This window comes from Salvelinus namaycush, chromosome 28, assembly GCF_016432855.1.
Source record: "Salvelinus namaycush isolate Seneca chromosome 28, SaNama_1.0, whole genome shotgun sequence".
Lineage (NCBI taxonomy): Eukaryota > Metazoa > Chordata > Actinopteri > Salmoniformes > Salmonidae > Salvelinus > Salvelinus namaycush.
The window spans coordinates 34818078-34839887 of record NC_052334.1 but is presented as its reverse complement, the minus strand read 5'-3'; the positions used below and the strand labels follow the sequence as shown (position 1 = coordinate 34839887).

The following is a 21810-nucleotide window of genomic DNA, read 5'->3' as shown; positions in this document are numbered from 1 at the left end:
ATGCCTCATCGCGATTGGTTATTCCCCATCATTTGCAACAACGTCAATGAGCATCAAACTGTCATGATTACCAGCCAAGATAAACTTTTATGAATTGTTTATGCTCCTCGCTCAGATCTTGTCTGGGCAATGTCTTAACATCATCCTTTAACCTACTCTGAGCTGGGAGTTTCAAAACCGGTTTGAACAGGATTCCTAGGACCTTTTCTGAGATGATTTGTGTGATAGAATTATGCCATGGTGGTATAAGACGGATGGCTACTATATGTGGGCAGGGGGGTGTTAGTACTGGCTCATACAGTGACAAAAGTTAACTGTGAGTGTTTGTAATCTTCCTTTCTAAAGGTTTCTGTGCGTGTGTCTGTAGTCTCCCTTTCAAAAAAGGCTGTGTGTCTGTAGCCTTTATAAAAGGTGCGTAGCTTTCCTTTATAAAAGGCGCTGGGTCTGTGTATAATTCATACAGAGAGATGCAGAGTGAAAGTGATCACCTGGCTACTCAGGTTACTTAGCTACTCGCCTGCGCTGCATCTCAATAGCCTGGAGTGGTCTCCTCTCCCCGTCTCCTCTCCTTCACCTGAAAATACAGACTTGATGAAAGCAACATGGATGATGGATTTCAGGACATCTATTTCACCTGTCTGGTTCTGAGCCAAAACATCAGTGCAGATGGAGGAGAGAAGACAATGACGAGGAAGCTGCTCTAGACTATTGAGCTGCAGCCCTGGTGCTGCTGTCAGTGGGTGCAGGGTGTCACCCAGCCTTTCCCTTACAGAAGCAGGGACGATCATGAGGGCTAAAGGAGCAGAGATGCCGGGGAAGGACTGTGTCAAAGTGGCCGTACGCGTCAGACCCTTCAACAAGGTCAGTTGTGGACAGATCTGGGATGTTTCTAGTTGTTTGTTCGGTTTAGTATTTCTCTCCTACTACTTTTTCTAGGACATGATCCATCATCAGACTGTGTCATGCTATCATGCCAATCTGCACTGTGTTTTGTGTACTATGTGGTCCTCCACCAATACTATACCTGCTGCACTGGTCCCCCACCCCCACGTCTCTCTCCTCCTGTGCCCAGAGAGAGAGGGACGCGGGCGGCCGCTGCATTATCTCTATGGCCTCCAGCATCATCACCATCCAGGACCCTCGGAACAGCCAGAGCCCACGCTCCTTCTGCTTTGACTATGCCTACTGGTCCCACAGCGGCTTCACCAGAGACTGCTCTGGCCTATACGTACCTGAGGAGCCTGGAGGACGATATGCTGACCAGGTGAGGAGTTGGAGAGGGGGAGAAGAGGAGAGGAGGAGAAGATACTTCTCTTGCCTGTACCTAGCTGAGGAGGATGATACATTGAGGAGGGCAGGGCAGTAACTCTGTCTATTCTCACTCAGGGCAGTAACTCTGTCTATTCTCCCTCAGGGCAGTAACTCTGTCTATTCTCCCTCAGGGCAGTAACTCTGTCTATTCTCCCTCAGGGCAGTAACTCTGTCTATTCTCACTCAGGGCAGTAACTCTGTCTATTCTCCCTCAGGGCAGTAACTCTGTCTATTCTCCCTCAGGGCAGTAACTCTGTATATTCTCCCTCAGGGCAGTAACTCTGTATATTCTCCCTCAGGGCAGTAACTCTGTATATTCTCCCTCAGGGCAGTAACTCTGTCTATTCTCCCTCAGGGCAGTAACTCTGTCTATTCTCCCTCAGGGCAGTAACTCTGTATATTCTCCCTCAGGGCAGTAACTCTGTATATTCTCCCTCAGGGCAGTAACTCTGTCTATTCTCACTCAGGGCAGTAACTCTGTCTATTCTCCTTCAGGGCAGAAACTCTGTCTATTCTCCCTCAGGGCAGTAACTCTGTCTATTCTCCCTCAGGGCAGTAACTCTGTATATTCTCCCTCAGGGCAGTAACTCTGTATATTCTCCCTCAGGGCAGTAACTCTGTCTATTCTCACTCAGGGCAGTAACTCTGTATATTCTCCCTCAGGGCAGTAACTCTGTCTATTCTCCCTCAGGGCAGTAACTCTATCTATTCTCCCTCAGGGCAGTAACTCTGTATATTCTCCCTCAGGGCAGTAACTCTGTATATTCTCCCTCAGGGCAGTAACTCTGTCTATTCTCCCTCAGGGCAGTAACTCTGTCTATTCTCCCTCAGGGCAGTAACTCTGTATATTCTCCCTCAGGGCAGTAACTCTGTATATTCTCCCTCAGGGCAGTAACTCTGTCTATTCTCCCTCAGGGCAGTAACTCTGTCTATTCTCCCTCAGGGCAGTAACTCTGTATATTCTCCCTCAGGGCAGTAACTCTGTATATTCTCCCTCAGGGCAGTAACTCTGTCTATTCTCACTCAGGGCAGTAACTCTGTATATTCTCCCTCAGGGCAGTAACTCTGTCTATTCTCCCTCAGGGCAGTAACTCTGTCTATTCTCCCTCAGGGCAGTAACTCTGTATATTCTCCCTCAGGGCAGTAACTCTGTATATTCTCCCTCAGGGCAGTAACTCTGTCTATTCTCCCTCAGGGCAGTAACTCTGTCTATTCTCCCTCAGGGCAGTAACTCTGTATATTCTCCCTCAGGGCAGTAACTCTGTATATTCTCCCTCAGGGCAGTAACTCTGTATATTCTCCCTCAGGGCAGTAACTCTGTCTATTCTCCCTCAGGGCAGTAACTCTGTCTATTCTCCCTCAGGGCAGTAACTCTGTATATTCTCCCTCAGGGCAGTAACTCTGTCTATTCTCCCTCAGGGCAGTAACTCTGTCTATTCTCCCTCAGGGCACTAACTCTGTCTATTCTCCCTCAGGGCAGTAACTCTGTCTATTCTCCCTCAGGGCAGTAACTCTGTCTATTCTCCCTCAGGGCAGTAACTCTGTCTATTCTCCCTCAGGGCAGTAACTCTGTCTATTCTCCCTCAGGGTAGTAACTCTGTATATTCTCCCTCAGGGCAGTAGCACTCTCTGTCCCCTCAGGGCAGTAACTCTGTCTATTCTCCTTCAGGGCAGAAACTCTGTCTATTCTCCCTCAGGGCAGTAACTCTGTCTATTCTCCCTCAGGGCAGTAACTCTGTCTATTCTCCCTCAGGGCAGTAACTCTGTATATTCTCCCTCAGGGCAGTAACTCTGTATATTCTCCCTCAGGGCAGTAACTCTGTCTATTCTCACTCAGGGCAGTAACTCTGTCTATTCTCCCTCAGGGCAGTAACTCTGTCTATTCTCCCTCAGGGCAGTAACTCTGTCTATTCTCCCTCAGGGCAGTAACTCTGTCTATTCTCCCTCAGGGTAGTAACTCTGTATATTCTCCCTCAGGGCAGTAGCACTCTCTGTCCCCTCAGGGCAGTAACTCTGTCTATTCTCCTTCAGGGCAGAAACTCTGTCTATTCTCCCTCAGGGCAGTAACTCTGTCTATTCTCCCTCAGGGCAGTAACTCTGTATATTCTCCCTCAGGGCAGTAACTCTGTATATTCTCCCTCAGGGCAGTAACTCTGTCTATTCTCACTCAGGGCAGTAACTCTGTATATTCTCCCTCAGGGCAGTAACTCTGTCTATTCTCCCTCAGGGCAGTAACTCTATCTATTCTCCCTCAGGGCAGTAACTCTGTATATTCTCCCTCAGGGCAGTAACTCTGTATATTCTCCCTCAGGGCAGTAACTCTGTCTATTCTCCCTCAGGGCAGTAACTCTGTCTATTCTCCTTCAGGGCAGAAACTCTGTCTATTCTCCCTCAGGGCAGTAACTCTGTATATTCTCCCTCAGGGTAGTAACTCTGTATATTCTCCCTCAGGGCAGTAGCACTCTCTGTCCCCTCAGGGCAGTAACTCTGTCTATTCTCCTTCAGGGCAGAAACTCTGTCTATTCTCCCTCAGGGTAGTAACTCTGTATATTCTCCCTCAGGGCAGTAGCACTCTCTGTCCCCTCAGGGTAGTAACTCTGTATATTCTCCCTCAGGGCAGTAACACTCTCTGTCCCCTCAGGGCAGTACCTCTGTCTATTCTCCCTCAGGGCAGTAACTCTGTATATTCTCCCTCAGGGCAGTAACTCTGTCTATTCTCCCTCAGGGCAGTAACTCTGTATATTCTCCCTCAGGGCAGTAACACTCTCTGTCCCCTCAGGGTAGTAACTCTGTATATTCTCCCTCAGGGCAGTAACTCTGTATATTCTCCCTCAGGGCAGTAACTCTGTCTATTCTTCCTCAGGGCAGTAACTCTGTATATTCTCCCTCAGGGCAGTAACTCTGTCTATTCTCCCTCAGGGCAGTAACTCTGTCTATTCTCCCTCAGGGCAGTAACTCTGTATATTCTCCCTCAGGGCAGTAACACTCTCTGTCCCCTCAGGGTAGTAACTCTGTATATTCTCCCTCAGGGCAGTAACTCTGTCTATTCTCCCTCAGGGCAGTAACACTCTCTGTCCCCTCAGGGTAGTAACTCTGTATATTCTCCCTCAGGGCAGTAACTCTGTATATTCTCCCTCAGGGCAGTAACTCTGTCTATTCTTCCTCAGGGCAGTAACTCTGTCTATTCTTCCTCAGGGCAGTAACTCTGTATATTCTCCCTCAGGGCAGTAACTCTGTCTATTCTCCCTCAGGGCAGTAACTCTGTCTATTCTCCCTCAGGGCAGTAACTCTGTATATTCTCCCTCAGGGCAGTAACTCTGTCTATTCTTCCTCAGGGCAGTAACTCTGTCTATTCTCACTCAGGGCAGTAACTCTGTATATTCTCCCTCAGGGCAGTAACTCTGTCTATTCTCCCGCAGGGCAGTAACTCTGTCTATTCTCCCTCAGGGCAGTAACTCTGTCTATTCTCCCTCAGGGCAGTAACTCTGTATATTCTCCCTCAGGGCAGTAACTCTGTATATTCTAACCTCATGGCAGTAACACTCTCTGTCCCCTCAGGGCAGTAACTCTGTATATTCTCCCTCAGGGCAGTAACTCTGTCTATTTTCCCTCAGGGCAGTAACTCTGTCTATTCTCCATCGGGGCAGTAACTCTGTATATATTCCTTCAGGGCATTAACTCTGTCTATTCTCCCTCAGGGCAGTAACTCTGTCTATTCTCCCTCAGGGCAGTAACTCTGTCTATTCTCCCTCAGGGCAGTAAATCTGTCTATTCTCCCTCAGGGCAGTAACTCTGTCTATTCTCCCTCAGGGCAGTAACTCTGTATATTCTCCCTCAGGGTAGTAACTCTGTATATTCTCCCTCAGGGCAGTAGCACTCTCTGTCCCCTCAGGGCAGTAACTCTGTCTATTCTCCTTCAGGGCAGTAACTCTGTCTATTCTCCTTCAGGGCAGAAACTCTGTCTATTCTCCCTCAGGGTAGTAACTCTGTATATTCTCCCTCAGGGCAGTAGCACTCTCTGTCCCCTCAGGGTAGTAACTCTGTATATTCTCCCTCAGGGCAGTAACACTCTCTGTCCCCTCAGGGCAGTACCTCTGTCTATTCTCCCTCAGGGCAGTAACTCTGTATATTCTCCCTCAGGGCAGTAACTCTGTCTATTCTCCCTCAGGGCAGTAACTCTGTATATTCTCCCTCAGGGCAGTAACACTCTCTGTCCCCTCAGGGTAGTAACTCTGTATATTCTCCCTCAGGGCAGTAACTCTGTATATTCTCCCTCAGGGCAGTAACTCTGTCTATTCTTCCTCAGGGCAGTAACTCTGTATATTCTCCCTCAGGGCAGTAACTCTGTCTATTCTCCCTCAGGGCAGTAACTCTGTCTATTCTCCCTCAGGGCAGTAACTCTGTATATTCTCCCTCAGGGCAGTAACACTCTCTGTCCCCTCAGGGTAGTAACTCTGTATATTCTCCCTCAGGGCAGTAACTCTGTCTATTCTCCCTCAGGGCAGTAACACTCTCTGTCCCCTCAGGGTAGTAACTCTGTATATTCTCCCTCAGGGCAGTAACTCTGTATATTCTCCCTCAGGGCAGTAACTCTGTCTATTCTTCCTCAGGGCAGTAACTCTGTCTATTCTTCCTCAGGGCAGTAACTCTGTATATTCTCCCTCAGGGCAGTAACTCTGTCTATTCTCCCTCAGGGCAGTAACTCTGTCTATTCTCCCTCAGGGCAGTAACTCTGTATATTCTCCCTCAGGGCAGTAACTCTGTCTATTCTTCCTCAGGGCAGTAACTCTGTCTATTCTCACTCAGGGCAGTAACTCTGTATATTCTCCCTCAGGGCAGTAACTCTGTCTATTCTCCCGCAGGGCAGTAACTCTGTCTATTCTCCCTCAGGGCAGTAACTCTGTCTATTCTCCCTCAGGGCAGTAACTCTGTATATTCTCCCTCAGGGCAGTAACTCTGTATATTCTAACCTCATGGCAGTAACACTCTCTGTCCCCTCAGGGCAGTAACTCTGTATATTCTCCCTCAGGGCAGTAACTCTGTCTATTTTCCCTCAGGGCAGTAACTCTGTCTATTCTCCATCGGGGCAGTAACTCTGTATATATTCCTTCAGGGCATTAACTCTGTCTATTCTCCCTCAGGGCAGTAACTCTGTCTATTCTCCCTCAGGGCAGTAACTCTGTCTATTCTCCCTCAGGGCAGTAAATCTGTCTATTCTCCCTCAGGGCAGTAACTCTGTCTATTCTTCCTCAGGGCAGTAACTTTGTCTATTCTCCCTCAGGGCAGTAACTCTGTCTATTCTTCCTCAGGGCAGTAACTCTGTCTATTCTCCCTCAGGGCAGTAACGCTGTCTATTCTTCCTCAGGGCAGTAACTCTGTATTTTCTCCCTCAGGGCAGTAACTCTGTATATTCTCCCTTAGGGCAGTAACACTCTCTGTCCCCTCAGGGTAGTAACTCTGTATATTCTCCCTCAGGGCAGTAACACTCTCTGTCCCCTCAGGGTAGTAACTCTGTATATTCTCCCTCAGGGCAGTAACACTCTCTGTCCCCTCAGGGTAGTAACTCTGTATATTCTCCCTCAGGGCAGTAACACTCTCTGTCCCCTCAGGGTAGTAACTCTGTATATTCTCCCTCAGGGCAGTAACACTCTCTGTCCCCTCAGGGTAGTAACTCTGTATATTCTCCCTCAGGGCAGTAACACTCTCTGTCCCCTCAGGGTAGTGTGTTCCAGGACCTGGGGGAGGGGATCCTGGAGAATGCCCTTCAAGGTTATAACGCCACCCTGCTAGCCTACGGGCAGACTGGCTCAGGGAAGAGCTACTCCATGGTCGGGTACGGACCCAACAAGGGCCTGGTGCCCACCCTCTGTGACAAACTGTTTCAGGCCATCAGGGCCAACCAGGACAGCCGACAGTGCCAGGTGTGTAGGTCTGAAATATGACTTTTTTTTAAAAATCTATAAAACAAATAAGAAATAAACTAAAAAATAAGCATTGTTTTGTTACATTGACAGCTCACAGATAGACAAACTGTACCAAAAGGCAACCACAACACAGGACAATTACACAAACAAAACAAGAAGACAAAAACTAATATCACAGCCAGAAATCATTTTTGATTTTTATCATTTTCAATGGGCTCCTCTGTTCCCCAAGGTCTTTTTCAGCATGTTGGAAATCTACAATGAACAGGTAAGTCTGGGCTTGTCTCTGTCATGCCTGTTGAAAACTCTTGAGTATTTGACATGTACAGTTCACAGCTGATCTGTCCAGGTTTTGACCCCAAGCCCTTGCCCCCCTCCCCCTCCAGGTGGTTGACCTGTTGTCACGGGGGTCTCGGTCTCCGGGGGGACTGCGTGTCCGAGAGGAGCAGCAGAGAGGCTTCTATGTGGAGGCGCTTCGCAGGGTCCCCTGTGACAGCGCCCCACAGGTGCAACATGTCATTATTATCTCTACATACAGTGAAACAATACAATGACTATGAGGTCGACATGCAGACTGTCAGCTTTACTTTTGAGGTGATTTCGTCCATATTGGGTGAACCGTTTAGAAATTACAGCACTTTTTGTACATAGTCCCCCCATTTTAGGGGACCAAAAGTATTGGGAGAAATTCACATATATTATGGGTTTTAAAATAGTAAAAAGTTAAGTATTTGGTCTCATATTCGTAGCACGCATTCATAGACTACATCATGCTTGTGTTGCTACAAAAATGAGTGAGAAAGTTAGATGCACAATTATCATATCCCCGCAATAATGCTAACCTCCCCTGTCCCTGTAATGGTGAGAGGTTAACATGTCTTGGGGGTACTATATTTGTGCGTCTGTAACTTTCTCACTCATCATTATTCACAATTATTTCAGGATTATCCGTTATCGTAGTGGCATCCACATTAATGTAGAAGTGTTTAGGGACATATTCTATTCTTATTTACAATAAAAGTGACTCCAAAATGACACACTAAATTATTTACCAAATGATCTGAAACTCACCAAAGCAAACAGCAAATGCATCCAACAAATTTGTGGAGTCAAAAGCTTGATGTAGTCATTGTGTGCTAGGAATATGGGACCAAATACTTAAATTTTTACTACTTTAATACTCTCTAACATAGCAGTCTAACATATGTGAATTTTTCCCAAAACTTTTGGTCCTGTAAAATGGGGGACTATGTACAAAAAGTGCTGTAATCTCTAAACGGTTCACCCGATACGGACGAAAATACCCTAAAATTAAAGCTCTAAACTCATAGTCATTGTATAAGTTCAATGTCACAGTCCCAATACTTTTGGAGCTCACTGTATATGTATCAATATTATTATTATTATTATTTTTAATCTAATTGATATATATATATTGTAGGTGGAGCAGCTGATGGAGCAGGGGACGAGGATGCGTACCACGGCCACCACACACATGAACGCCAACAGCAGCCGCTCACACATGCTCATCATCCTCCAGCTCAAACAGGTAAGTCACATTGCCCAGTCAACCCCTAGCCCCTAATCCCTAAACACTTCTGCTCTGAGAGGATTAGATAAGTATGGAAAAAGCTTGACCTTGCCATTGGATAAGCCAGAATGTACTTTTTTCTTGTTGGATACATCTGTCCAATCCTTTCAGATCAGTGGAGGCTGCTGAGGGGAGGACGGCTCATAATAATGTCCGGAACAGAGCAAATGGAAAAGCATCAGTCCACTCATTCCGCTCCAGCCATTACCACGAGCTCGTCCTCCCCAATTAAGGTGCCACCAACCTCCTGTGCTTCAGATGTACACAGGTGCCAAGGGGGGTAGGGGCGAGAGGGGTTGATTTGGGTGTTAGATATGGCCCTTGGTGTTGTTATTGTATCTCTGACCCTCTCCTGTCCCTCTGCAGATCTTCTCTGAGGAGAGCATCACCAAGCAGTCTAACATCAACCTGGTGGACCTGGCGGGCAGCGAGAGACAGCGGGTGTCAGGCTCCGAGGCCGACCGGCTCAAAGAGGGCACAGCCATCAACCTCAGCCTCACCACCCTGGGCAACGTCATCAGGTCAGGGAGAGATCTGCCCTCCACGCCAACACGTCACCAAAAACTTTTTCTATATTCATATATTTTATCCAGCACTGCTTTTTGTATTCCTACTTCTCTCATCTCCTCTCCTTCCTCCTCCTCCTCCTCTCCCTGCAGTGCCCTTGCTGATGTAGCGGTAGGGAAGAAAGTAGTCCATATCCCATATAGGGACTCTGTCCTCACCAAGCTGCTGCAGTCTGCCCTGGGGGGGAACAGCCGTACTGTCATGGTAACCATTTGTCTACACCCTTAGGAAAAAAAGATGCTATCTAGAACCTAAACAGGTTCTTCAGCTGTCCCCATAGGAGAACCCGTTGGAGAGGCCTTATTGGTTCCAGGTAGAACCGTTTTGGTTACAGGTAAAAACCCTTTCCACAGAGGGTTCTTAATGGAACCCGAAAAGGTTCTACTTGGAACCAAAATGGTTCTCCTATGGGGACAACCGTAACCCTTTTGGAACCCTTTTTTCTAAGAGTGTAGCATGCACCTCTTAACATCTAAAGATATGATTAATATCCTGTGATTAAAAATGTGTTAATATTATGGTTGGGTAAACTCACAAAAAGTGAGTCGGTCTTGAGCTCTCTTACCATATGCCCTGCCTGTCATAACTAAATACCAGAATGCTCAGATTGCAGCTCTGAGTCCAGCTGATATCTGCTATGAAGAGTCTATCTCAACCCTGCGATATGCTGAAAGGTACAGTAGGCCCAGCATTCCTTCTTTGTTAGAAAACTCTTAGTATTTGACATATACAGTACAGTTCACAGATGCCCCCCCCCCCCCTTAGGGCAAAGCGTATTCAGAACCGTGCGGTGGTGAACGAGAGTCCCACGGAGCGCCTGGTGAAGGAGCTGAAGGCTGAGAACGCCAGGCTCCTGCAGAGACTCAGCCGCCTGGGACAGGAGGGACGCAGGGCAGAGGACGAAACCAGTAGGAGATGGAGGGAGGGAGGGAGGGAAGGAAGGAGGGAGGGCAGATGAGGAAACCAGTAGGCTGGAGATGGAGATAGGGGGGAGGGATGTCGAAGGCAGCATAGTTGGGACTTGGAGCGAGTGTTAGTATACTAATATGTAGCTGTATTTATGTTGTTGTTGTTGTGTCCAGAGGAGCTGCGTCGGCTGTTGACCCATAACGAGCTGCAGATCAGAGCCATCCAGACGCTCTGGGAACAACATCTACAGGAGGCCTTGAAGGACTGGGAGCAGCAGTATGCGACTATCACACAGGTACGCGTGCACACGGACACACGCACGCCCCTCATATCTCCCCCTTCCTCACGCCACCCTCTCTCTCCATGTCTCTCTCTCTTTCTCAGGAGCGGAGGATGATGCAGATGCATCCGTACATCCTGAACATCAACGAGGATACTCAGCTGTCCGGGGTGGTCAAGCTCTTCATCCAGGAGGGTGAGTCTCTCCTCTGCCCCAGACTACAGCTTTACGGTCGAATGAACATACACACACTCAATCAAGACTTTGGGAATTGTGTGTGTGTGTGTGTGTGTGTGTGTGTGTGTGTGTGTGTGTGTGTGTGTGTGTGTGTGTGTGTGTGTGTGTGTGTGTGTGTGTGTGTGTGTGTGTGTGTGTGTGTGTGTGTGTGTGTTTTATAGGTGAGTGGGATATAGGGCTCTCTGACTCTTCACCCAGGTCCATCTCAATCAGGGGCCTAGGGTGAGTATGACACACACACAAAAATATTTTGAAAACTTGCAAATTGGCTTTGAATTCATCACACTTTTTTATCAAGCACAAAACCTGAATAAATTCGGACTGCGTTTCAGACAGGTGCTGCTTTGTTTGGTTCATTTATGACATCAATAAAAGGGACAGTCTGGGAATGGTACATACATTTTATAAATAGTTACAAAAAAAGAAAATAAAGGTCACCAATAAACCCTTTTTACCTCCTCAGGATCCAGGAGCGTCACGCTGTTTTCATTAACGTCCAACGTAGGGTGTACCTGACCCCACTGGCGGGGTCAAATGTCATTGTCAACGGAACACCCATCTCCCAGAAGACCGAGCTGCAGCACCTGGTTCGTCTCCATGGAATCAAACTATTTCTGCCATTTTGAAACAGGTGGAACTATAGGACACATACTCAGCGCAGTTCAGACATTAGTCGCATCATGGTCAAAACTGATGAGCACGAACAAGGCACGAGTTTTTCATATGGGCTTAATAAGAGGTACGGGTAAAGGTTAGGGGTTAAAATAACATTTACGGTGCAATCGGAAAGTATTCAGACCCCTTGACCTTTTCCACAATTTGTGGATTCAATTGTTTTTTCCCCCCTGATCAATCTACACACAATACCCCATAATAACAAAGCAACAATTTAAATATCACATTTACAAATGTTTTGGTATCCTTCCCCAGATCTGTGCCTTGACACAATCCTGTCTCGGAGCTATACGGACAATTCCTTCGACATCATGGCTTGGTTTTTGCTCTGACATTAACTGTCAACTGTGCCACCTTATATAGACAGGTGTGTGCCTTTCCAAATCATGTCCAATCAATTGAATTTACCACAGGTGGACTCCAATCAAGTTGTAGAAACATCTCATGGATGATCAATGGAAACAGGATGCACCTGAGCTCCATTTCGAGTCTCATAGCAAAGGGTCTGAATACTTATGTAAAATATATATTTTTTAAATGTATTTTTAATGAATTAGCAAAAACAATTGCAAACCTGTTTTCGCTCTGTCATTATGGGGTGTTGTGTGTAAAAAAAGTATTTAATACATTTTAGAATAAGGCTGTAACTTAACAAAATGTGGAAAAAGTCAAGGGGTCTGAATACTTTTCGAATGCACTGTATAGCTAGTAATAATCACTATAGTTAGTCTCCCATCTTCTCTAGCATGACCAGATTGTGATGACCACCACTGCCCCTATCCTATGCACTATGCCCTCGGAAGTGGACAATGGTTTAAGTACTTGAGTCCTACCCTCATATCAACCCGTCCTCTGCCCCCTCGCCTCTAGGACCGACTCATCCTGGGTTCTAACAGCACCTACCTGTTCATTGGCTACCCATCTGAGAGGGGCGGGGATGATTGGAGTCGCTATGACTATGACTACTTCCAGTCTGAACTGGCAGCCGCTGAGGGCATCAACCTCCACTCACTGTGTGAGGAGAAGACACAGGGTAGGAGAGAGAGAGATGGAGGGAGGGAGAGAGAGAGAGTGAATGAGAGAGACAGAGTGAGAGAAAGAGAGAGAGGAAGGGAGTGTGGGTGGGTGTGGGTGTGCATGCATGTGACAGAGGTAAAAAGAGAGAGAAAGGGTAGAATAATCCATTTTAGAGAGCAAACGCGTGTGTAAGAGAGTGGCAGAGAGAAACGGGGAGAAGTATCAGTCTCCTAGAGAGAGAGAGCTACTGTGCGAGACAGAAAGAGAGAGATTACCTAGATATTAGTGTCTCACACAGAAATTGATGTGTGTATCTCCGCTCTCTCTGTCTCCCCCTGTAGGTGACTCCAGTGCAGTCCCCAGTCAGACTGACCCTAGTCTCCTGGCTGTTTTCTATGACTACATCAAACTGATGCCCATGGTGGCTGAGGCCAACCAGATGAGCCAGGAGCTACACAAGGTGACAGATAAACACAATATTATACCTTTAAAGGAATACTTCCTGATTTTGTCAATGTAGCCCTTTATCTACTTCCCCATAGTCAGATGAGCTCATAGATACCATTTGTATGTCTCTGCGTGCAGTATGAAGGAAGTCACTAATTGCTTACTAGCGTTACTTAGTATTTGCTCGTGAAACTACCTCTAACTTCCTTCATACTGGACGCAGAGACTTCAAAATGGTATCCATGAGTTAATCTGACTCTGGGGAAGTAGATTGACCAAATCCTGAAGTATCACTTTAATACTGATGGGTTTGACATTCTGTTTTATAATTACCCATCATGCATGGTTTACATGTTAATGCGGCAACATTTTCATCCTGAGATTTGCATCATTAGATCATAAGGTAGAGATTTGCATCATTAGATCATAAGGTAGAGATTTGCATCATTAGATCATAAGGTAGAGATTTGCATCATTAGATCATAAGGTAGAGATTTGCATCATTAGATCATAAGGTAGAGATTTGCATCATTAGATCACAACGTCCCCCATCATTCTCAACATCCCTAAAACCAAGGTCCCTTTACTTGTGTTTGTGAGAAAAATATGTAATTTTTAGATAACAATGAATTATATAGTGTTATTTCCCTGGATTTCAGTTTGTATTGACTACTGGACGTAATCTGAGTAACGCTAAACCATTACATGAATCATCTACTTATGTGTCCAGGGGGTGGAATTTAAACTGGAGATTAAGAACCTGGCGTTATCAGACTCTAAAGGTCATGACTTGGAGAAGGAGATCGCTGTCAGAGTGACATCACTGGAAAACAAACAGGTGGGGAGACCATGCTGTCAATCACGCCTCCTGAATATTGTCATACTAGATGACTCTCATATCTCTACATGGAACATAACTTGACCCATTTAGCTATGAACACTATCAACCCCTAAGTTACTGCAAGGTCCACTTGTGGTTTTCTTCCAAAGCCATATTTGATTATAATCTCTATATACAGTCGTGGCCAAAAGTTGAGAATGACACAAATACACATTTTCACAAAGTCTGCTGCCTCAGTTTGTATGATGGTAATTTTCATATACTCCAGAATGTTATGAAGAGTGATCATATGAATTGCAATTAGTTGCAAAGTCCCTCTTTGCCATGCAAACGAACTGAATCCCCCCAAAACATTTCCACTGCATTTCAGCCCTGCCACAAAAGGACCAGCTGGCATCCTGTCAGTGATTCTCTCATTAACACAGGTGTGAGTGTTGACGAGGACAAGGCTGGAGATCACTCTGTCATGCTGATTGAGTTCGAATAACAGACTGGAAGCTTCAAAAGGAGGGTGGTGCTTGGAATCATTCTTTCTCTGTCAACCACGGTTACCTGCAAGGAAACACGTGCCGTCATCATTGTTTTGCACAAAAAGGGCTTCACAGGCAAGGATATTGCTGCCAGTAAGATTGCACCAAAATCAACCATTTATCGGATCATCAAGAACTTCAAGGAGAGTGGTTCAATTGTTGTGAAGAAGGCTTCAGGCCGCCCAAGAAAGTCCAGCAAGCTCCAAGACCGTCTCCTAAAGTTGATTCAGCTGCGGGATCGGGGCACCACCAGTACAGAGCTTGCTCAGGAATGGCAGCAGGCAGGTGTGAGTGCATCTGCACGCACAGTGAGGAGAAGACTTTTGGAGGATGGCCTGGTGTCAAGAAGGGCAGCAAAGAAGCCACTTCTCTCCAGGAAAAACATCAGGGACAGACTGATATTCTGCAAAAGGTACAGGGATTGGACTGCTGAGGACTCGGGTAAAGTCATTTTCTCTGGTGAATCACCTTTCCGATTGTTTGGGGCATCCGGAAAAAAGCTTGTCCGGAGAAGTCAAGGTGAGCGCTACCATCAGTCCTGTGTCATGCCAACAGTAATGCATCCTGAGACCATTAATGTGTGGGTTTGTTTCTCAGCCAAGGGAGTGGGCTCACTCACAATTTTGAGAACACAGCCATGAATAAAGAATGGTACCAACACATCCTCCGTGAGCAATTTCTCCAAACCATCCAGGAACAGTTTGGTGACGAACAATGCCTTTTCCAGTATTTTGCCATAAGGCAAAAATGATAACTAAGTGGCTCGGGGAACAAAACATCGATATATTTTGAGTCCATGGCCAGGAAACTCCCCAGACCTTAATCCCATTGAGAACTTGTGGTCAATCCTCAAGAGGCGGGAGGACAAACAAAAACCCACAAATTCTGACAAACTCCAAGCATTGATTATGCAAGAATGGGCTGCCATCAGTCAGGATGTGGCCCAGAAGTTAATTGACAGCATGCCAGGGCGTATTGCAGAGGTCTTGAAAAAGAAGGGTCAACACTGCAAATATTGACTCTTTGCATCAACTTCATGTAATTGTCAATAAAAGCCTTTGACACTTATGAAATGCTTGTAGTTATACTTCAGTATTCCATAGTAACATCTGACAAAAATATCTAAAGACACTAAAGCAGCAACCTTTGTGAAAATTAATATTTGTGTCATTCTCAAAACTTTTGGCCACAACTGTTCAGTGGCCTGTGAAAGTATTCACCCCCTTTGGGATTTTTCCTATTTTGTTGCCTTACAACCTGAAATTAAAATAGATTTTTGGGGGGTTTGTATCATTTGATTTACACAACATGCCTACCACTTTGAAGATGCAAAATATTTTTTGTGAAACAAACCAGAAATAAGACAAAAAACAGAAAACTTTAGCGTGCATAACTGTTCACCTCTCCAAAGTCAATACTTTGTAGAGCCACCTTTTGCAGCAATTACAGGTGCAAGTCTCTTGGGGTATGTACAGTGGGGCAAAAAAGTATCTAGTCAGCCACCAATTGTGCAAGTTCTCCCACTTAAAAAGATGAGAGAGGCCTGTAATTTTCATCATAGGTACACTTCAACTATGACAGACAAAATGAGAAAACAAAATCCAGAAAATCACATTGTAGGATTTTTAATGAATTTATTTGCAAATTATGGTGGAAAATAAGTATTTGGTCAGTAACAAAAGTTTATCTCAATACTTTGTTATATACCCTTTGTTGGCAATGACAGAGGTCAAACGTTTTCTGTAAGTCTTCACAAGGTTTTCACACACTGTTGCTGGTATTTTGGCCCATTCCTCCATGCAGATCTCCTCTAGAGCAGTGATGTTTTGGGGCTGTTGCTGGGCAACACAGACTTTCAACTCCCTCCAAAGATTTTCTATGGGGTTGAGATCTGGAGACTGGCTAGGCCACTCCAGGACCTTGAAATGTTTCTTACGAAGCCACTCCTTCGTTGCCCGGGCAGTGTGTTTGGGATCATTGTCATGCTGAAAGACCCAGCCACGTTTCATCTTCAATGCCCTTGCTGATGGAAGGAGGTTTTCACTCAAAATCTCACGATACATGGCCCCATTCATTCTTTCCTTTACACGGATCAGTCGTCCTGGTCGCTTTGCAGAAAAACAGCCCCAAAGCATGATGTTTCCACCCCCATGCTTCACAGTAGGTATGGTGTTCTTTGGATGCAACTCAGCATTCTTTGTCCTCCAAACACGACGAGTTGAGTTTTTACCAAAAAGTTATATTTTGGTTTCATCTGACCATATGACATTCTCCCAATCTTCTTCTGGATCATCCAAATGCTCTCTAGCAAACTTCAGACGGGCCTGGACATGTACTGGCTTAAGCAGGGGGACACGTCTGGCACTGCAGGATTTGAGTCCCTGGTGGCGTAGTGTGTTACTGATGGTAGGCTTTGTTACTTTGGTCCCAGCTCTCTGCAGGTCATTCACTAGGTCCCCCCGTGTGGTTCTGGGATTTTTGCTCACCGTTCTTGTGATCATTTTGACCCCACGGGGTGAGATCTTGCGTGGAGCCCCAGATCGAGGGAGATTATCAGTGGTCTTGTAAGTCTTCCATTTCCTAATAATTACTCCCACAGTTGATTTCTTCAAACCAAGCTGCTTACCTATTGCAGATTCAGTCTTCCCAGCCTGGTGCAGGTCTACAATTTTGTTTCTGGTGTCCTTTGACAGCTCTTTGGTCTTGGCCATAGTGGAGTTTGGAGTGTGACTGTTTGAGGTTGTGGACAGGTGTCTTTTATACTGATAACAAGTTCAAACAGGTGCCGTTAATACAGGTAACGAGTGGAGGACAAGAGGAGCCTCTTAAAGAAGAAGTTACAGGTCTGTGAGAGCCAGAAATCTTGCTTGTTTGTAGGTGACCAAATACTTATTTTCCACCATAATTTGCAAATAAATTCATTAAAAATCCTACAATGTGATTTTCTGGAATTTTTTTCTCATTTTGTCTGTCATAGTTGAAGTGTACCTATGATGAAAATTACAGGCCTCTCTCATCTTTTTAAGTGGGAGAACTTGCACAATTGGTGGCTGACTAAATACCTTTTTGCCCCACTGTATCTATAAGCTTGGCACATCTAGCCACTGGGATTTTTGCCCATTCTTCAAGGCAAAACTGCTCCAGTTCAGCAGTATGCTTAGGGTCATTGTCCTGCTGGAAGGTGAACCTCCGTCCCTGTCTCAATCTCTGGAAGACTGAAACAGGTTTCCCTCAAGAATTTCCCTGTATGTAGCGCCATCCATCATTTCTTCAATTCTGACCAGTTTCCCAGTCCCTGCCGATGAAAAACATCCCCACAGCATGATGCTGCCACCACCATGCTACACTGTGGGGATGGTGTTCTCGGGTGATGAGAGGTGTTGGGTTTGCGCCAGACATAGCGTTTTTCTTGATGGCCAAAAAGCTCAATTTTAGTCTCATCTGACCAGAGTACCTTCTTCCATATGTTTGGGGAGTCTCCCATATTCCTTTTGGCAAACACCATACGTGTTTGCTTATTTTTGTCTTTTAAGCAATTTTTTTTTTTCTGGCCACTCTTCCGTAAAGCCCAGCTCTGTGGAGTGTACGGCTTAAAGTGGTCCTATGGACAGATACTCCAATCTCTGCTGTGGAGCTTTGCAGCTCCTTCAGGGGTATCTTTGGTCCCTTTGTTGCCTCTCTGATTAATGCCCTCCTTGCCTGGTCCATGAATTTTGGTGGGTGGCCCTCTCTTGGCAGGTTTGTTGTGGTGCCATATTCTTTCAATTTTTTTATAATGGATTTAATGGTGCTCCGTGGGATGTTCAAAGTTTAAGATATTTTTTTATAACCCAATCCTGATCTGTACTTCTCCACAACTTTGTCCTTGACCTGTTGGAGAGCTCCTTGGTCTTCATGGTGCCGCTTGCTTGGTGGTGCCGCTTGCTTAGTGGTGTTGCAGACTCTGGAGCCTTTCAGAACAGGTGTGTATATATACTGAGATCATGTGACAGATCATGTGACACTTAGATTGCACACAGGTGGACTTTATTTAACAAATTATGTGACTTCTGAAGGTAATTGGTTGCACCAGATCTTATTTAGAGGCTTCATAGCAAAGGGGGTGAATACATATGCATGTCCCACTTTTCCGTGAATTTTTTTAAACAAGTTATTTTTTTTCATTTCACCTTACCACTTTGGACTATTTTGTGTATGTCCATTACATGAAATCCAAATAAAAATCCATTTAAATTACAGGTTGTAATGCAACAAAATAGGAATAACGCCAAGGGGGATGAATACTTTTGCAAGGCACTGTATAGTGTATGTAGGATCCGTGTTGCTGCATAGAGCTGAGTTAAGTGTGTGTGTAACTCAGGTGAGTGTGTTGTCCTCTCCCCACAGGTGTGGCTCTGGTCCAAGGCCAAGTTTGTGAACCGCAAGTTCCTGATGGAGGAGTTGTATCAGCAGCACCATACGGAGCGGAAGGGAGAGGGGGCGGCCAGGGCGCCCATGCCCAGAGACAGAGACCCTTTTTGGGATCCTCTGGAGCCCCTGCTCTTGGGCAGCGCCCACCTCTGGCTGCAGTCTCTGGCTTTCCGTATCGCGCTGGAGGAACAGCTGGAGGTAGTGTGTGTGTGTGTGTGTTTGTGTGTGTGTGTGTGTGTGTGCGCGCGTCGTTCAATCTCATCCCTCTCTGTGTTTACAGGTATTGGGGTCAGAGGGCACTGAGGAGGCCATACTGCAGGCTCAGCTTCTACCATGCAGCCACACAGGACTGTGGGTAACATTACATTACAGAAGAATGGGAGGCAGACACTTTACCGGGTTGTGTTCAGTACGGACAGAGAAAACGTTTTGAACCTGAACTTGTCCAATTAGAACTCAGATCTTAATTTTTATTTTTCTATGTTGTGCCCTAATGAACACAACCCAGATTTAAATAATTGCAGTCTAGAATAACGTGAAGAAGAACATGAATGGTTGGCTAGTTGAATCAGGGGTGTTAGATACTTTATGTAGCCAGTGGCCATATGTATCAAGCATTTCAGAGTGCTGATCCAGGATCAGGTCCCTGTCCATGTAATGTTATTCATCGTGATCTAAAAGGCAAAACTGATCCTAAAACAGCACTCTGAGAGGTTTGATACATATGGCCCCTGGCCCTCCTGTGTCCAGGACTCTGGGGGAGGATGACATCCTGATCGACCCCTCTGAGCTACTGGGGAAACGGCTGGACTTCCAGCTGGTCCTGGATCAGTGCTGTGGCCTGCGCTGGGTCCAACAGGCCAGGAACAGAGGCGTTCAGATAGGGTGAGTGGGCTAGAGGTTTGGGGGTGGTATTTGTTCTTTAGTATTAATAAGTATTTGTTCTTAATTGACTTGCCTTGAGAAATGAAGGTTAAATAACTGACGTCACCTTTCCCCTGCCAGGTTCAGGATGTTCGACAGTGCCCAGCCCCTCTACACTCCGGCCGTGTGGCACAATGTCAACCCCCTGCTGGACCAGCGGGTCCACTTCACCTCTCTGCACACCTCCCAAGGCCTGCTAGAACACCTGCAGACCAGCGCCCTGGTGCTGGAGCTCTGGGGCCTACAGGGTAAGTAAGCCTGGGAATTGCCTACAAACCTGAGCCCAGGATAGTAACTGTAAACCTGGGACTCGCTTACAAACCTGCGCACAGTAAGGGTAAGCCTGGGACTTGCCTACAAACCTGAGCCCAGTAAGGGTAAGCCTGAGGCTCGCCTACAAACCTGGGCCCAGGAGAGTAAGGGTAAGCCTGGGACTTGCCGACTTGGAACTCGTACTGTATTCATACTGTATGCATGTGTAAAGGACGTCATGCTGCTTGCTTGGCGAGTACCCCTTTCTCCTGATTCGGCTCATACCGATGATTGAACGCAGGACCTCTGCCTCGCAATCACACTTGACTGCCATCCTGAAGCATCTTACCCAGCCACGCCCATGAAAAGCTAGCTATGCCGCAGCGCAAGTGGAGACACTTCAGGCTGAGGAGTGAGTTTCACAGATCCCATCTGCCACACATACATGTACACCTGAATAACGCTTGATACTTTCCTGTCCAGAGGGATGTAGAGACTTGGTGTCGTCTCTGGAGGGAGTGAGGATGACTCCAGAGGGATGCTTCATCATCGACCACGCTGGCGCAACTGAGACAGCTACTGTGAGTCTACATCAGACATCTGTACACCACTCAGAGATTTAGAATTTGTCATATTTGTAGGACAGGCTTATAGATTTACATGAGACCTCAAAGGGTTAAATAGTATGTGTATCCACTATAGTGTGTGTGTGTGTGTGTGTGTTGCAGACAGTGGACCCTGGCTCAGAGCTGAGCTGCTCTCTGAGGGCTCTACAGCAGGATGTAGAGGAGCTGAGGAACACTAACGCTGCACTGAAGACAGAGAACAACACACTGAGGGATCAGCTCAATACAACTAGGACCGGTCAGACATGCACTAAACAACTGAACTGTTCTCTCACTCACTCACTCACTCACTCTCTCACTCAATCACTCACTCTCTCACTCACTCTCTCTGTGTAGGAGCAGAGTGGGGACGTGGTCGGTCAGAGAGGCGGGGCAGCAGTCTGCGGCCCAGCTGTGATGCAGAGTTCGCCCGCGCCCTGAAGGTCTTCTACCACAGCATGACCTCTGTCAGGGTTCAACTGCAGCGCCTGCGCAGGCACAGGCCCAGTGTATGTATCAATCAGTCAATGAATCAATCTACTTACCTACTGACTGATCTAAGATCAGTGTGTTTGTGTGTGTTTCTGCATATACTGTACATTGTGTGTGTGTGTTCCAGGAGGAGTCAGATCTCTTGGGTCTCAGGCTGTTTGTGGATGAGCAGGGTGGTCTGCTGCGTGATTTCTCAGAGCTGCTGGAGCAGAGCGTCTCCTCTCTCAAACAGGATGTGGCCGCCATTGTACGACGCAAACGGGAACGCTCAGGAATCTGGTCCTGACCCCCATCCTCGTCTAGTCCTGAACGGAACAACTGGAACTCCCCCATCAAACTAATGTAATGCCCAATTGACCCCTGGACACAACCTCTATGGCCAGGGCGCTTCATGTAGATATGAAAGGATCTGATAGGTAAAAATGTGCTGTACTTCCACCTTGCTGAATGATTGGCTGGGTGGGAGTTTCAACATATTGCTTTCATATTTTCAATCCCTTCAGATTTACACAAGTGCCAAGAGGAAAAGGGTCAGTTAGGTTTTTGATCCTGTGTTTTATCGTCAACAAGTTGGGATTATATATTGGACTCCCGTAAACGCTAATGCTAACAATACTAATGTAGTGCAACTAGTGTTTGTGTGTTTACACTCCATTACATCTTGACTTTGCTGTATTACCAGAAATACAGTTGTTTCACTGCAGAGGTCAACTCTGACAATTCTGGGCCCGTATTCATGAAGTGTCTCAGAGTGCTGATCTAGAATCAGGTCCCCTGTCTATATAATTATGATTTTTT

General features: G+C 46.3%; 1 protein-coding gene across 1 annotated transcript; it reads left to right on the top strand.

Moving 5' to 3' along the window:
* Positions 1–786: 786 nt before the first annotated feature.
* kif28 (kinesin family member 28) lies at positions 787–21298 on the top strand. Its single transcript, XM_038967351.1, has 25 exons — positions 787–861; positions 1073–1264; positions 7029–7232; positions 7468–7503; positions 7622–7741; positions 8677–8784; positions 9193–9347; positions 9486–9597; positions 10000–10067; positions 10159–10301; positions 10476–10597; positions 10687–10777; positions 10981–11041; positions 11283–11406; positions 12365–12509; positions 12853–12971; positions 13689–13796; positions 18716–18937; positions 19020–19090; positions 19490–19624; positions 19745–19911; positions 20399–20496; positions 20644–20779; positions 20878–21029; positions 21140–21298. Exons 1-25 carry the CDS (start codon positions 787–789, stop codon positions 21296–21298), a joined length of 3123 nt encoding a protein of 1040 aa, XP_038823279.1.
* Positions 21299–21810: the final 512 nt, after the last annotated feature.

What these genes read in the sequence shown, in the direction of transcription:
- kif28 (XM_038967351.1), top strand. Translation starts at nt 787, where the DNA reads ATGAGGGCTAAAGGAGCAGAGATGCCGGGGAAGGACTGTGTCAAAGTG. An exon ending in CATCACTGGAAAACAAACAG is followed by an intron (nt 13,797 to 18,715) that starts GTGGGGAGACCA and finishes CTCTCCCCACAG; the next exon opens with GTGTGGCTCTGGTCCAAGGC. An exon ending in GCTCAATACAACTAGGACCG is followed by an intron (nt 20,780 to 20,877) that starts GTCAGACATGCA and finishes CTCTCTGTGTAG; the next exon opens with GAGCAGAGTGGGGACGTGGT.